The 15865-nt window shown below is 44.4% G+C and overlaps 1 protein-coding gene across 9 annotated transcripts in view; it reads left to right on the forward strand.

Moving 5' to 3' along the window:
* The window catches only part of SPATA13 (spermatogenesis associated 13), a 106463-nt gene that overhangs the window by 83417 nt on the left and 7181 nt on the right, over positions 1–15865 (forward strand). For all 9 annotated transcript variants that reach the window (XR_014563559.1, XM_083736111.1, XM_083736114.1 and 6 more), the window contains 5 exons: positions 9341–9477; positions 9787–9966; positions 13295–13480; positions 14121–14300; positions 15621–15853. Coding sequence is in view for 8 of the 9 variants with exons in the window: in XM_083736111.1 (XP_083592237.1) it covers positions 9341–9477; positions 9787–9966; positions 13295–13480; positions 14121–14300; positions 15621–15853 (916 nt within the window). In the remaining variant the exon portion in view is untranslated. The remainder of the gene's footprint in view (positions 1–9340; positions 9478–9786; positions 9967–13294; positions 13481–14120; positions 14301–15620; positions 15854–15865) is intronic.

A 15865-nucleotide genomic window follows, 5' to 3' on the forward strand; every position in this document is an offset into this window, starting at 1 on the left:
GTGAATGGGATGGTCCCTTGATGTATCAGTCTGTGAATGAAGCAGGCATATGCTTTTTGTTCTCCAGCTGTGTTTATCAAGCAAGCCAGCCCTTTCTTGGGATAAGGATGACTTTTCTAACCTAGTACAGTGGTACCTCAGTTGTCGAATGTAATATGTTCTGGAAGACTGTTTGACTTCCGAAACATTCAACAACTGAGGCACAAAGGGAGGCCTGCAAAGTCAGTGGAGAAAATTGGGGGGGACGGACGCAGTGGTAGCTGTTCGACTTCTGACGCAGGTTCAAAAAACAGAAGCATTTACTTCTGGGTTTTTGGCATTTGAGAACCGGAATGTTCAGCTTCCGAGATGCTCAGAAACCGAGGTACCACTGTATTGTATTCCACTTGCTTTTGGACCACATTACCCATCATCCTTGCCTGGATGGGACCAATGAATATTCGGAGTCTGATAGTATCAGGAGGGCACAGGGTTGGGGATGGCTGCTTTAAAGGGCATTTAGACAAACTCATGGAGGAGAAGCTTCTCAACAGCCATGATAGTTAGTGAAACATATTTAAGTAGCAGTATCCTTCTGAATACCAGATTCTGGGGATGCAAGCAACTTGAAGAGGGCTGTTTCCTCTGTTCCCTGCTTCCTAGAGGCATTTGACTGGCCGCTGTTGGGATCAGGATACTGGGTGAATTCTCAGTCTGGTCCAGCAGGGCTCTTTCTATGTGCTCATGTCTGCTGATACAGAAGGACAGATGGTGGTATCCTCATGACTGGGCAGCCACTTTTGAATGACAAGAGAAATGCAGATTCTTATCAGCAAGAAGGGTAGAGACTTTCATTTAATGCCTGGCTTCTTGTTTTCCATTACAGCCAGCGGCTTTCAGGAAGCCACGTGACATCTGTGGCTGTTTGGTGCTGCTTGTGTGCAGCAGGGGCCTCCAGGGTCAGGGTCTTTTGAGCTGGTCAATAGTGTAAGGATGTGGGGGCTGGAAATGTCTCAGCTAAATGACCGACATAAATGAGCTGCATTGTCTCTGAAAAAGAAACAAGACCAGAGTTTTGCCAGTCATAGAAATGCGTCAGGCTGGTATTGAATGCGCTTTATGGATGAATGAGTGGAACGCTCTTTCAATACCAGATATTACCGTATATACTCGAATATAAGTCGACTTTTTCAGCATATTTTTTATGCTGAAAAAGCCTGCCTCGGCTTATACATGAGTGAGGTGGGCGGCTGCGGTGGGACGAGTGGCAAGAAAGGAGCCCTTTCTCGCCACTCGTCCCTCTGCCGCTACCCGCATCTCGCAAGGGCAGGCACAGGAGCCGCAGCTGGGAGAGGCGCTGCGGGCTCCTATGCCTGCTCCTGCGAGCGGCAGAGGCGGTGGTGGAGAGATGAGTGGCTGCTCCTTCCTCCTCCACCACCTTTGCCCCTGTCGGAGGTGGCGGAGGAGGAGCGAGCAGCCCGAAAGCAGCCCTTTGGGGCTGCTTGTTCTTTCCCCTCCGCAGCTGCCACCCCCAGGTTTGTGGTGTGGTGAACCGACTTATACCCGAGTCAATAGGTTTTCCCAATTTCTTGTCCTAAAATTATGTGCCTCGGCTTATATTCGGGTCGGCTTATACTCGAGTATATAAGGTATTTATTTTTTAATAGGCAATCCCAAATGCAGAAAGATAAAAAGGGCAAGCCACACATATTAGGAATATAGGAAGCTGCCTTATACTGAGTCAGACCATTGGTCCATCTAGCTCAGTATTGTCTGCACTGACTGGCAGCAGCTCTCCAGAATTTCAAACAGGAGTCTCTCCCAGCCTCCTGGAGATTGGACCTAAGACCTTCTGCATGCAAAGCAGATGCTCTACTACTGATCTAGGACTCTTCTTCTTTTTAAATGCTTTTTATTGGATTTTAATATATAGTCACAAACATCAAATTCTTTTAAACACATTACAGAGATTATGTGCTCAGACATAACTTATTCATATCTGTGCCTATAACAAAAACAAACTAAGAAAATAGTACAATAATAGTTGGAGAAAGTAGCAACAAATGCACCATCATCTATAAATCATACAACTGACCGTTACATAAACAGAGAATTTATATGTGTACCAGTGCACTATTATAAAACCGTCAGCTTTAACTAAGTTCCCTTATTGCGTTAAGGAAGGAATCAGCAAGACTATATACAAGTCTTATTGTATTAACGAAATCCATTTATATGCAGAAGGTTGGGTTTGACCATGTTCTGTCTTGTTTACATGCATAATAAAGTTAAGCCACACTGAGATGAACTTGTTCTTTTTACTCTGACCTCAAGAAACCCATAACATATACATTAATTTCTCTAAAAAGGCTGTTTCTTAAAATCTTATTGTACCAATATATGATATCTGCACCAGCAAGGTCCCTCCAGAAACAGGTGATGATGATGATGATGATGATGATAATGATAATAATAATAATAATAATAATAATAATAATAATAATAATAAGCCACTCTGGGCGGCTCCCAACAGAATATTATTATTAATAATAAAAGCAAGAGATGAAAAATTTAAAACTTCCCTAAACAGGGCTGCCTTCAGATGTCTTCTAAAAGTTTATGTCAGCATCCTCAAACATGCTCAAAAGGGCAAGTTGGGGGGAGGGTACATCATGGTTGCCTGTAATTACATTGATTTCTTGGAAAACAGAACGAACTATGGCTCTTCTTCATTCTGAGGTTTTTATGAAGGGACGCGGGTGGCGCTGTGGGTAAAACCTCAGCACCTAGGACTTGCCGATCGCATGGTCGGCGGTTCGAATCCCCACGGCGGGGTGTGCTCCCGTCGTTTGTTCCCAGCGCCTGCCAACCTAGCAGTTCGAAAGCACCTCCGGGTGCAAGTAGATAAATAGGGACCGCTTACCAGCGGGAAGGTAAACGGCGTTCCGTGTGCTTCCGTGACCCGGAAGTGTCTGCGGACAGCGCTGGCTCCCGGCCTAAAGAGTGAGATGAGCGCACAACCCTAGAGTCTGGCAAGACTGGCCCAAACGGGCAGGGGTACCTTTACCTTTACCTATGCCGGACGGGCACAGTACAAGCACTGGAAAGATACAAGTCAAGACCCTGCATGTTGCACTGGTGTAGCTGTTCCCCATGCTGAGGAACAGCTCTTTACAGAAATGTGCCACATTCTGATGCGCTGAGGTCTGCTTGACTCAGCTGTGTGAAAGCTGACATTTCAGCTCTGGGACTGGTATAGAGTCCTATCTCTTTCCCTGCCACCCCATCTCTTGCCATGCTGTAGCTAAGATGTAAGTCAACAGGATGCAGAAATAGTTCCTGTGCATGCTGGTGTATGCAGATGTAACATTTTCGAAGTGGTTGCGGTGGTTTTGTTATAGCACTACTTGTCCGCAGCATATGCACGTTTCCCACCTGCCCTGCTGTAGTCTGTGCTTAAATTGGTTTCATAGGCTTTTGGCACCCCTCAAGCTGGAACTGAGAAAACCTCAGCTCCTCCTTTCAGAAGAACCAGCAAGGCTCATTTAGCAGTTCAGTTCTTGCGGTTGCTTCTTGGAGCCATACAACTCTCTTGACCCCACCCCTCTCCCAACAGCAGTTATGTAACTGATTTAAGGGGGAAGGTTTTTTAATAAGATGAATGATGAACATTATCTGAAGGAAGCCAAGGTGGAAAGAGGCCTACTCCTTGTAGTGCCTTGCCTTCGGAGTCTCTCCCTAAGGGTGCTTGCCTGGTGCTTACTTAAATGATTTTGGTGCAAACACTTTCCGCCCAACATTTTAAACTCCCTTGATGCTGTTATTCAGCTCTTGAATTTTTCTTAGCTCCAACTATATTATATGCTGCTGTATTAGCTGCTACTTTATATGCTCCCATTCTGTGCTGTTTAATTGTTCTTTTTCTGACATTTCCATCGAGCTGTCTATTGTAGTGTGGCTTATTAGGCACCTTCATTGTACTGTTTTGGACAACTACTAAAAGTTTAAGCTAGCCTATTCAGACATGTCATTAAGTATATTTAACTGTTGATTTTGTGTGTGTGTGTGTGTGTGTGTGTATGAATGACTGCTTTTTAAAATATATGTTTTTTAAATATATGTTTATCACTATCTTTAATGAATATTTTATACTATATACTATATTTTATACCCTGGCTTGAGAGCAGTACATGTGAAAAGGATCTAGGAGTCTTGGTTGACCACAAACTTGACATGAGCCAACAGTGTGACGCGGCAGCTAAAAAAGCCAATGCAATTCTGGGCTGCATCAATAGGAGTATAGCATCTAGATCAAGGGAAGTAATAGTGCCACTGTATTCTGCTCTGGTCAGACCTCACCTGGAGTACTGTGTCCAGTTCTGGGCACCACAGTTCAAGAAGGACACTGACAAACTGGAACGTGTCCAGAGGAGGGCAACCAAAATGGTCAAAGGCCTGGAAACGATGCCTTATGAGGAACGGCTAAGGGAGCTGGGCATGTTTAGCCTGGAGAAGAGGAGGTTAAGGGGTGATATGATAGCCATGTTCAAATATATAAAAGGATGTCACATGGAGGAGGGAGAAAGGTTGTTTTCTGCTGCTCCAGAGAAGCGGACACGGAGCGATGGATCCAAACTACAAGAAAGAAGATTCCACCTAAACATTAGGAAGAACTCCTGGCAGTAAGAGCTGTTCGACAGTGGAATTTGCTGCCAAGGAGTGTGGTGGAGTCTCCTTCTTTGGAGGTCTTTAAGCAGAGGCTTGACAACCATATGTCAGGAGTGCTCTGATGGTGTTTCCTGCTTGGCAGGGGGTTGGACTCGATGGCCCTTGTGGTCTCTTCCAACTCTATGATTCTATGATCTAAACAGCATAGGTTGTTTTTTTTTTTTTTAAAGTGGTATATACATCTTGTTAAATAAAGATAAATAAAATGACCTGACTACACTATTATCAGAGAATCTGTCTATAATCTGGGTGGGTGGAAGAGACCTTTGCTGGTACAAAAGCTGCCTCCCTATTGGTGTATCTCTCTTTTGTGGGGTCGCTATGCTTGCAGCATCCGGTCTTAGCTCATGTTGGATTATAGCTCTAGCTCCTGGGACTGGCTCTGACTAGACCTACCTGGAGACTAACCAGGAGACCTACTCGGGAGGTGCCTTCTCCCTGGTACATTTCTAGCTGCTGTACCTGGGCCGCAATATAAGGAAGCAACCTCGAATATTGAAACAGTGGATCAGAAAAGGGAGCAGGAGAGTAAGCAGAAAATGGTTGAGAACAAAGCTCAGAGGAAAGGCCTTTAAAAACTGGAGAGAGTTTGGCCTGTGGGGTCAGCTGATAGTATTCAGGCCGGCTGGCACCCTTGACCCACAGCACTCAGCTTGTCAGGCATCCCAAGGAAGCAAGAGGAAAGGGGGCCTGGTTCTTGAAGGCCAGTCTTGAGAGAGGGCATGCACACAAAGCAAGCACAGTGCCATATAACCACCTACAGGGAGTACCTGCGAATTTAGCATTTGCCATTTACATTCTGACATAATGTTCTGGCTGCACGATTTGCACCAAGTGATGCATTTTATTTTATTTATTTTTGCATGTAGTGGGGGTGGGGGAGAGAGAAGACTCCAGCAATTTGCAAAGGAACCTTGGAGTTAAAAAACCAAACGAAACAGCAGGAGCGATAGATTTGAATGCACAGCAGAAGCCTAATTGAGAATAACAAGAATAAATCTGCACTATAGGCACTTAAGTCCTGAGCTGGCTGTGCATGCAGTATGTGCATGAGAGCTGTGTGTCCGCTGGGGCAGGTGTTTCTTTTTTATAACTTCCTCCCTAAGGGTACCCCATGATGCCAACAAACTCACAGCTACACTGAACAGGGAGTGAGCTGTCAGTTTCCAAGTAGCTCTCTGTCCTGAACTGCAGAAACAGAAGCTCAAAGCGATGAATAAGCTGTTTCTGCATTTCCAGTCGATTGCAGCCTCTCCCTGGTCCTCCGTGATTTTTTTTTTTTAAAGGACTAAGCCTTACATATTAAAAACCAAGCTGTGCATTGTGTATGGTTTTTTTATTTTGGATGGCAGGATGGTAGCCAGAGGGGAAATGGCCCGGTTTTGGAGCCTGGAAAGCCTTCAGATAGGTATGTTTGAGTAGGAGATAAGCTCCATTTATTTTCTATGGCATTTTATGTTTTAAACTGTTATAATCATGGGGATTGACTTGGTTTTAAAATAATGCTTATACTAGCAAGACTAGCAGTTGGACCAGCACAGGAAGAATAAGATTAAGTACTACATCGACTTTTGGATTTTTGACATTCCATTAGAGAGATAAGAATTGCTCATTCATGTCTGCATTTCTTACTCCAGGCAGTAAACAATAGAGAAATGGCTACAAAGAACAAGAGATGAAAAACTAGCTATACAGAATCCAAGCTTACATATTGCAAAGGAAGACTCAACTCCCCGTTGGTTGTTTTTAATAGGTGCTTCCTTTTAAAATATCTGCATATAAGTATTCACAGTTTACTGTGGCTTTAAAAAATTAAGAGTGGGGGATGAAGCTTTCCAAATGCAGCCTTAGGCTGTGTGTTCTTTACAGATATTTATGAGAGTGGTTTTGCAAAAACATTGTAAAAATTGCATTGTAAAAATGTGCATTCTTGTATAAGTTGTCCAACCTTCATTTATGTTTGCAATACTGTATTTTGTGAATATTTCCTAAAAGGGAAATTTAGCAATACTGTTATGATATAGTTGGAGATTTAGATAGTGCATTTTAAATAAAGTTTGAAATTAAGAAATAGTGTTGATCAGAATAGACAGACTTGCCTTCATAAGCAATGAGGTCTAGAAGGTAAATCAGCTCACTGTTTAATCTGAAAAATTAGGTCTCCCTTTAAAAAAAAACCGGCAAAGCCTCGAAAAAGTTCGAATTTGTCAAGTTCTAAAACCAGGACGTGGATAATATGGGTGCATAGAACACCCTTTTTTCTAATGCTGTGTCATCATGAGAACCTAGTGGCCAACTTTTTGGCATACCCATATAACTGCCACTCTAACATAGTCAATACTAAGCTCTTCTTTGGTTTGGTGTGGTTTTGCCTCTACACCAGACTTTGCCAGCTTCCAGATGTTGTGAACTACAACTCCCATTAGCCCCAGAACAGCCAGTGGTCAGGGACAGTGGAAGTTGTAGTCCAAGCATATGGAGGACACTGCTTGGTAAAGGCTGTTCTTAGACTATTGAGTCTGAGAGCCAGTAACCATATAGTTATAGCAAGGCAGGTAATACAGGCCTGGCTCTCAGGCCCTCTGCTCCTGGCCTTAGCTTTCCTTGAAGTCCAGCTACCTGTGCTTCTTGTGGTACATGATCTAGCAAGTCAGATTGTACTCAGTCATTACACAGTTGTCTGCTAGGATTTGCACAATTGCATGCTAGTAGAAGGCAAGAACTCTTCTTATTGGGATTACCAAAATCCTATATACAGTGGTACCTCGGGTTACAAACACTTTGGGTTACGTATTTTCAGGTTGCAGACCGCGGGAAACCCAGAAGTACCAGAAAGGGTTACCTCCGGGTTTCGCCGCTTACGCATGCTCAGAAACACTATATCACACTTTGTGCATGCGCAGAAGCACCAAATCGCATCACACGCGTGCGCAGACATGGTGCTGCAGGTTACGAATGCTGCAGGTTGTGGACGTGCCTCCATCACGGATTACGTCTGCAACCCAAGATTCCACTGTAGTATGATAATGTGATTTAAAATGTCACATTCCTCCATCCCTTGAGGAAAAGAGTAAGAGTTCTCTAAGCTACTTGCAGTCACCCATATCCATGTCTCTGCTTGGTACGTCTATGTATTTCTACAGTTTGGTTAACCACCACCCTTTCCCAGCTGGAAGCCTTTACAGTGCTTACACTTCTGTACAGCTCTGTTGGTCCTGCAAAAGCAAGTGTGGTGTAGTGGTTAGAGTGTTGAACTAGGACCTGGGAGGACAGGGTTTAATTCCCCATTTAGCCACGGAGCTCAGCGTTGACCTTGGGCAGTTATAAGTCTCTCAGCCTAACCTACATCACAATGTTGTTGTGAGGAAAAAATAGGGACGGGGAGAACCAAGTTATCACCACCTTAAGCTCCTTGGAGGAGGTGGGATATAAATATAATAATAAATGAAAATAAACAAGTTCTACCTTCTCTACCACAGCACTATGGCAATGGTCTGGTTCGAAGCATATTATCTTCCCGACTTCCTGCATGGGCAGGTGTTTGTCACTAATTACCCTGGAAGGGTGTTAGTTTTGAGGTTCCATTAGTGCTGGCTTCTTCATATAATGCCATGGCTGCTTTTGATAATGGATTGTTTTAGCTGTAGTTGGCTTTTAGGTGGAATACAAATATATTTCATTGTTTTTCTTGAATGGTTTTCATGGATAACAAAGGTAAATATAACAACTTTGTTTTCAGAGTCCTATCTACAGGTCAATTGCATTTGATGTCAGACATTGCGTTTGATAAAACATAGGCTATAATGGTTTTCACCCATTCTAAATGTTCCATGCTGTGTTGGGTAGAAAAGTCATCCACAAAAGCTTTAAATACACAAATTAACCAGAGACCCACTTCTGTTTAGGAGGGAAAAAATTGTGGGTTTTTAAATTTGTCAGTCTGCATGATATAAAGGGATCCAGCCCAGTTGCCATTTCTGAGTGGTACAAAAATGATGTGATAGACAGAGCAGGTAAAATTCTGGACTGTTCCACACTTTAGGTAGGGGCAATTCCACCAGCTTGTCCTACATAGTAACGTAGAACACATTATCCAAGTGTAGGTAGGTAAAATAGCACCATCCACACACAAAGAGAGAGATATTAGCAGGCTTCCCAAGGTTTGCAGAAGTACAAAAATATTTAGGTTGGTGGGGGAGAACATGACCCTAAGTCAGGGGGAAGGGGGCTTTAGAAACAGCACAATGAGGACTAAGTATGCCCAGTAGCCATGGGATTTTGACCAGCTGTTTGGAGAGAGGACTGGAAAACGGACAGGGCAGTGGAATGGAATGGAGTATCATGACAGAAGGCATGGCTTGCTGGAACACTAAACAAGGAGCACTCCAGACTTTCAACTGCAAGCCTCATTGGCTCTGTATAATACGTGGATTTTCTCTTACCGTATGTTCAGATTTTTCTCTGCTCTAACATTTCCCTTCAGACAGATACTTTATGGTTTATTCAAGTGGATGTGAGAAGTTGTAAATCAGGTTCCATGTCTTTTTATTAGTATGAATGTTTTTAATTTAAAAAGTCACAGAGATGGGCTTTGACTGTACATAATTTATCAATATTTCACTGTCCCTGCCAGGTGCTACTGATGGAGGTACTGAATCTTCTGCCTTAGTGGATGATAATGGTAGCGAGGAGGATTACAGCTATGAGGACCTCTGCCAAGCCAGCCCTAGGTACTTGCAGCCCGGAGGGGAGCAGCTAGCCATTAATGAGGTAAATGAGGCGATGACTTTGGTGCACAATTTCCCCCCGAAGGTCCACTGTTTTGAGTTTCTTGGACAAAGAATCAGATCTGTGGGCCCATAATCAGCTCCTCTTCTTTTTGGAGAACTTCCAAATTACAAACTGTTTATCTTTCACCATTTTGACCATCTCCATGGATAATACCTAGAAGCTTCAGAAAAGTGGCTTGATATCTCTGTTGCTGCAGGTGCTTCTTGCATCTACACATAGTTATTTAAAGCATTTGTCTTTGGCCATCCCTACAGAAACCTTGCCCTTCACAAAACATTTCTGTTTCAGCTGATAAGCGATGGGAGCATGGTCTATGCAGAGGCACTCTGGGATCACGTGACCATGGACGACCAGGAATTGGCCTTCAAAGCCGGGGACGTCATCCAAGTCCTTGAGGCTTCCAACAAGGATTGGTGGTGGGGCAGAAATGAGGAGAAGGAAGCCTGGTTTCCAGCAAGCTTCGTCAGGGTGAGTGAAGCGAGAACGCAAGTTATTTTATTTTCCTTCCGGAAACTACTGAACCACCTCTTTGCGCAATATTGTGGTCTTGGGCGGCTGATGCATTGCTCAAGTTTACTAGTACTTCCTTTCCCACTGCAACACATAGATTGCAGTGATTATTTTCAGTCCTAATTTTCCGGCTTCACCTACGTCAAACTGTTAGAATCACTGCTGTCCAGAATGTCCTCCTCCTCTCCTTCCTTTTTCTTGCAGGTTACAGTCATTGCTTTTGCTATACAAAACGCACTGTGACTACAGGGGGACCCAGCAGATGCATTATCTGAAGGGCTCATTTTTTACAGTAGGCTATCCTTTAGTTTAGGGATGCGGGTGGCGCTGTAGGTTAAACCACAGAGCCTAGGACTTGCCGATCAGAAGGTCGGCGGTTCAAATCCCCGCTACGGGGTGAGCTCCCGTTGCTCGGTCCCAGCTCCTGCCAACCTAGCAGTTCGAAAGCACTTCAAGTAGTGCAAGTAGATAAAGTAGATAAATAGGTACCGCTCCAGCGGGAAGGTAAACGGCGTTTCCGTGTGCTGCTCTGGTTCGCCAGAAACGGCTTAGTCATGCTGGCCACATGACCTGGAAGCTGTACGCCATCTCCCTCGGCCAATAAAGCGAGATGAGCGCTGCAACCCCAAAGTCGGCCATGACTGGACCTAATGGTCAGGGGTCCCTTTACCTTTACCTATCCTTTAGTTGCCATTGTTGTTTGTACCCACAACCAAGTATTTTGTGGAGGAGAAGGAATCAACTCAGTGAATCCAGCAAAAGCTGGAGGAAGAAATTCACAAAGAGCATTTTATTTCTCTGTCCTTAAAAGCGATTATAAGAATATAGGAATCTGATTCCTGTTTTAAGAAGAGATTTATATTCCACATTTCAGGTCGTGCATTCTTTGCTACCATGAAATGCAACATACATATTCAGTTTCAGTTAATAGTAAGGCCACCTGAGCCTCTAGAAACAGCATAGAATTAAGGATTATTCCTAAGCAAGGTACTTGCTCTCTCAGCGGAAGTGTTACCCTGTCTAGAACAGGCCCAACGTCCCAGTTCCTGAATCCTAAGCCCCATTGACCCACTGGACCCGGTCTTGTCAGGATTTAGCTTAGTTCATTGGCCTTCATCCTGCCCATTGCTGCCTCCAGACCCTCGTTCAGCACCTGAACTGCCTCTCATGATTCAGATGAACTGAGAGGGAGCTGAGTGTTATCCACATATTGATGACACCGTGCTCCAAATCCCCAGAAGGCAGCGTGGGATCAGGCTGCATGTCTGGCATTGAGATGTGTGAGTCTGCATCGTACTTCTGTTTCTGTAACGATATAAATGGGTAAAAGAAGAAGAAAGGGTCATGAGTCAGTAGTTTCAGACTGGTATCGCCCTTCCTCCATGCGGCCTATAAAAAACCTTTACTGAATTGCCCAATTTTTGCCAGTGTGAGAAACACACGCCAGGCTCTCTGCATTAACAGCTATGCGGTTCAAATCCACAAAGTGTCTCATGTTTGCACACACTGCAGTCTTGAGGTCCCCTGAGTACATCGCCCTCTTCTTACAACAACTGCAGTAAGAGTTAACCATGTTTTCAATCAGACAAAGGCCGAAACAAACTCCTGTCTTCCCCCACAGCAATCTTTTGAAACGGGCAGCACAGTTTCTTCTCTGCCAGCTCAATACGCAGCCACTCAGCATTCCACGCTTCCTATTCTTGGGGCTATTTCTTTTTTAACTTAAGGCATAAATAATATATCACTTTTAAAAGCCTATTGTAAAGACCAACAGAGTCGGTACAAAGGTTGAAAAGGTTTTCTATAAATGATAGGTTGATATTAATTGGAAACCGCTCTTTGGATCATTTGTTTGATATTGCCCATTCCCACGCAATCTCGTTTTTAGATGGCAGTGATTTAAAACCTCTACCTATTTTTCCTCCTATTACATTGGAGAAAGTCCAGTCCAATGCATTTCCTGTAAGAGGAGTGTGCTGCACATAAAAGAAAGGACTTCCTTGCGCAGAGCTTACATCAGGGAGGGGGAACATGTGGCCCTCCAGATGTGGTAGGATTCCAACTCCCGTCATCCCCAGCCAGCATGGCCAAGGATCAGGAACTGACGGGAGTTATAGTCCAGGAACATCTGGAGGGCCTCATTTCCGCCACTGGTTTAAATGATGAAATTCTTCTCAGGGAACCCTGTTCACTGTAATAATAACTACACCAAGCTGAGCAGAGCCAGGCTTGTAAACGGTAACTCGCCAAGTTAATCTGCGTTGCATAAGACTCTCTTCTAAGTTGGTTCTTAGGACCCGCTTGACTACATAATATGGGTAAGCTAAATGCTGAGAAATCCCAGTTAATTTCAGTGGGGCTTTTCCGCAGAATATAAGGAGGCTGCCTTGTGCCAAATCAGATTATATGCCCATCTAGCCTGATATTGTCTCATAGAATCATAGAATCATAGAGCACTCCTGACATATGGTTGTCAAGCCTCTGCTTAAAGACCTCCAAAGAAGGAGACTCCACCACACTCCTTGGCAGCAAATTCCACTGTCGAACAGCTCTTACTGTCAGGAAGTTCTTCCTAATGTTTAGGTGGAATCTTCTTTCTTGTAGTTTGGATCCATTGCTCCGTGTCCGCTTCTCTGGAGCAGCAGAAAACAACCTTTCTCCCTCCTCTATGTGACATCCTTTTATATATTTGAACATGGCTATCGTATCACCCCTTAACCTCCTCTTCTCCAGGCTAAACATGCCCAGCTCCCTTAGCTGTTCCTCATAAGGCATCGTTTCCAGGCCTTTGACCATTTTGGTTGCCCTCCTCTGGACACGTTCCAGTTTGTCAGTGTCCTTCTTGAACTGTGGTGCCCAGAACTGGACACAGTACTCCAGGTGAGGTCTGACCAGAGCAGAATACAGTGGCACTATTACTTCCCTTGATCTAGATGCTATACTCCTATTGACCTGAGAGGCAATGGTTGCTCTCCAGGATCTCCAGAATATTTTTCATCACCTGCTCGCTTTTTAAAAGCAGAATTCCAGGGAGTCTGCCTGGGACCTTCTTCATGCAAAGCATGGACTCTACCACTGAACTGTGGTCCCTCTCCAACTGTATGGAGCTTTGAGCCATACTAGGTAGCATAGGCACAAAAGATTATCTCCAGGGCTGTGCCAGGAGGGCTTGGTGCCCACCCCGCTCCACCACATCTGTTCTGGAGGTCCCACAACCTTCTGGAGGGCTCTTCAACTCAGCTGTGCTTCCTCATCTCAGTTGCTTTCTCCTTTCTTATGTTTCCAGCTGCGGGTCAACCAGGAAGAACTTGCAGAAAACGGTGGCGGCCTCCAAGACGAAGAACCCAATGCAGACCCTGTGAAGCACCGCCAAAAAATTGCTGAAAACAAGGATCAAATGAGAACAAACGTGATTCAGGAAATAATGAACACGGAGCGGATCTATATCAAACATCTCAAGGACATCTGTGAAGTAAGCTGCAAAATGCTGGAGAGGAGTTGCTTTGGGGGCGGGGAGGAAACAGCTGTGTTATTGGGGACCATAGGATGCTAGGCTTCTGTTCCATCTAGCTCAGTATTGTCTGTTCTGACTAGCAGCGGATATCCAGGGATTCAGGCAGGGAACTTTCCTAACCCTTTCTGCAAAGCAGACACTCTACCTCTGGGCTATGGTGTCGAACTTTGTCTTCAGAAAACTTAAGGTGGGCATATGCTGCATTTCTTGGGTTGCTGCAGTACTTCACTTTCTTGGCCTGGGAAATTTTGTGCAGCTCCCTGGCAGCTGGGTGTTGTTAGTTGTTTAGCTGCTTTCTTTGGGCACTTGTTACTTGCTTTGACTGAATGGCAAAATTATGGCTTATCTATAGGATTTCTCTGTGAGCTGGTGCTCCGGTCTTACTGTCAGATTGGTTCTACTGTGTACAGGAATTCAGACCATGCAGCTTGGGTTTGGGTTATTGCTCCTCATGAATAAGGGTTGCAAGGGAGGGACAAGGAAGTCTTAAGATGAAGCTTTCCTTTGTTGACTACTGAGCTTGATTATTTGATGCAACATTTTATTTTCAATCTCTTCATCTTTGACAAACCAAAGAGTCCTGCTCTGTCATTTCCAGGGGTACATTCGGCAGTGTCGGAAACATACAGGAATGTTCACTGGGGCCCAGCTGAGCACCATATTTGGAAATATTGAAGACATTTACAAATTCCAAAGAAAGTTCTTGAAGGATCTAGAGAGGCAATACAACAAAGAAGAGCCCCATTTGAGTGAAATAGGATCCTGCTTTCTTCAGCATGTAAGTTGGGTAATTCTACTGCATTAAGTTGATTAGCTAATGAATGTTATGCCAGAAATGCAGTCATGTGAGCCAGGGCAGCTAACAGTGTGATAACACTACAGAATTAAATGCTAGGATAATCCTTTAAGGCCCATAGATTGCATGCACCCTTAGCCCAATTATACATACAGATATGGGGTGTGTGGGGTAGGGTGGGGTGGGGGGAGAGATAGGGTGGCATAAGAGAGTGAGAGAACATATTATACAAACCTGCAGTGCTGCAAACTCCATCCCCTTTATGCTTTGGTTATGCCTACCACTGACCCTGTATCAACTCTCCATCAGCTGCAGCATCACCTTCCATTCACTTCTCTCATTGTTCAGTTGCCCTTCATAGCAAAGAGATACCCTGCCTCTACCATAAGGCAGACCCTCAGTTTTACAATACCACCACCCAAACAGGCGTTGTTGATTCCTTCACATATCGGTATACTGTCACAGATGTCAACATCACACATGATAGTTCTTTCTGGAACAGCTATGATAAGTCTCAAACTTAGTTTTCTGTTCCTATGTAAGATCTTTACAGAGGAAGGGGCTGTGATTGGAAAATGGATGAGAACACCAAACGGATGAAACTTTCAGCCTCCTATCACTTAAAATAAGTGATATGGAAATATGTTAAATTCTCAGCTCCTTTTGGGGTCTGGCCATTTTTTTTTAATTCCACCCCATTCTCATATGAACCACCCCAGGTGGCTGATGGCATTGGGAAATGTGTAGTGTGAAGCGGTGGTATGCAGGTGCACTCTGTGGCGTATTTGGGAGACACTGTTGCTGCATAAATCTGAGAAATCTGCCACTGAGTCTGTCCTAAAGACCATGAGAATGGGCCCAGTCTTGTTCCTACATTCACTGAGAAATCTTTGTGATGGTTTAAGTCAGGCGTATGGAATCACTTTTGTCTGGCAGGCTGGATCAAAAAGCAGCTACCCTTCTGCAGGCCAATCTTGACAGGTGACCAAGTCCACTCGACTGTCAATCACCTGCTGTCATGTGACATCGGTTGTATCTGGGCTTGCTTTCGGTGCTGTTTTTGAACAGCACTGAATGTAAATTATGTTGCAAAGGAACAACTGGGAGTGCCTTCCTAAGACATGGGCTCCCAAATGTTTCTTGGAAATAAGGTTTGCATTTGCAGCTGTTTAAATTCAGCACTTAAGGCATATGGAAGGGAGCGATTGGAAAAGGGGATGGCTACAGGAGTGGGCGTGCCAATCCCTTCCTTGATATTTTAACCACAGTTTTGCTTTTATTTTCTCCCCCACCCCATTTTAGCAAGAAGGCTTTGCTATCTACTCTGAGTACTGCAACAATCATCCCAGTGCCTGCATTGAGATGTCTAACCTGATGAAGCAGGGCAAGTACCGCCACTTCTTTGAGGCTTGTCGCCTGCTTCAGCAAATGATTGACATCGCCATTGATGGTTTCCTTCTCACGCCTGTTCAGAAAATCTGTAAATATCCCCTGCAGCTTGCAGAATTACTCAAGTACACCACTCAGGAACATAGGTAAGGCGAACA

This window comes from Podarcis gaigeae (genome assembly GCF_964106915.1).
Source record: "Podarcis gaigeae genome assembly, chromosome: 4".
In the NCBI taxonomy this organism is placed as follows: Eukaryota; Metazoa; Chordata; class Lepidosauria; order Squamata; family Lacertidae; genus Podarcis; species Podarcis gaigeae.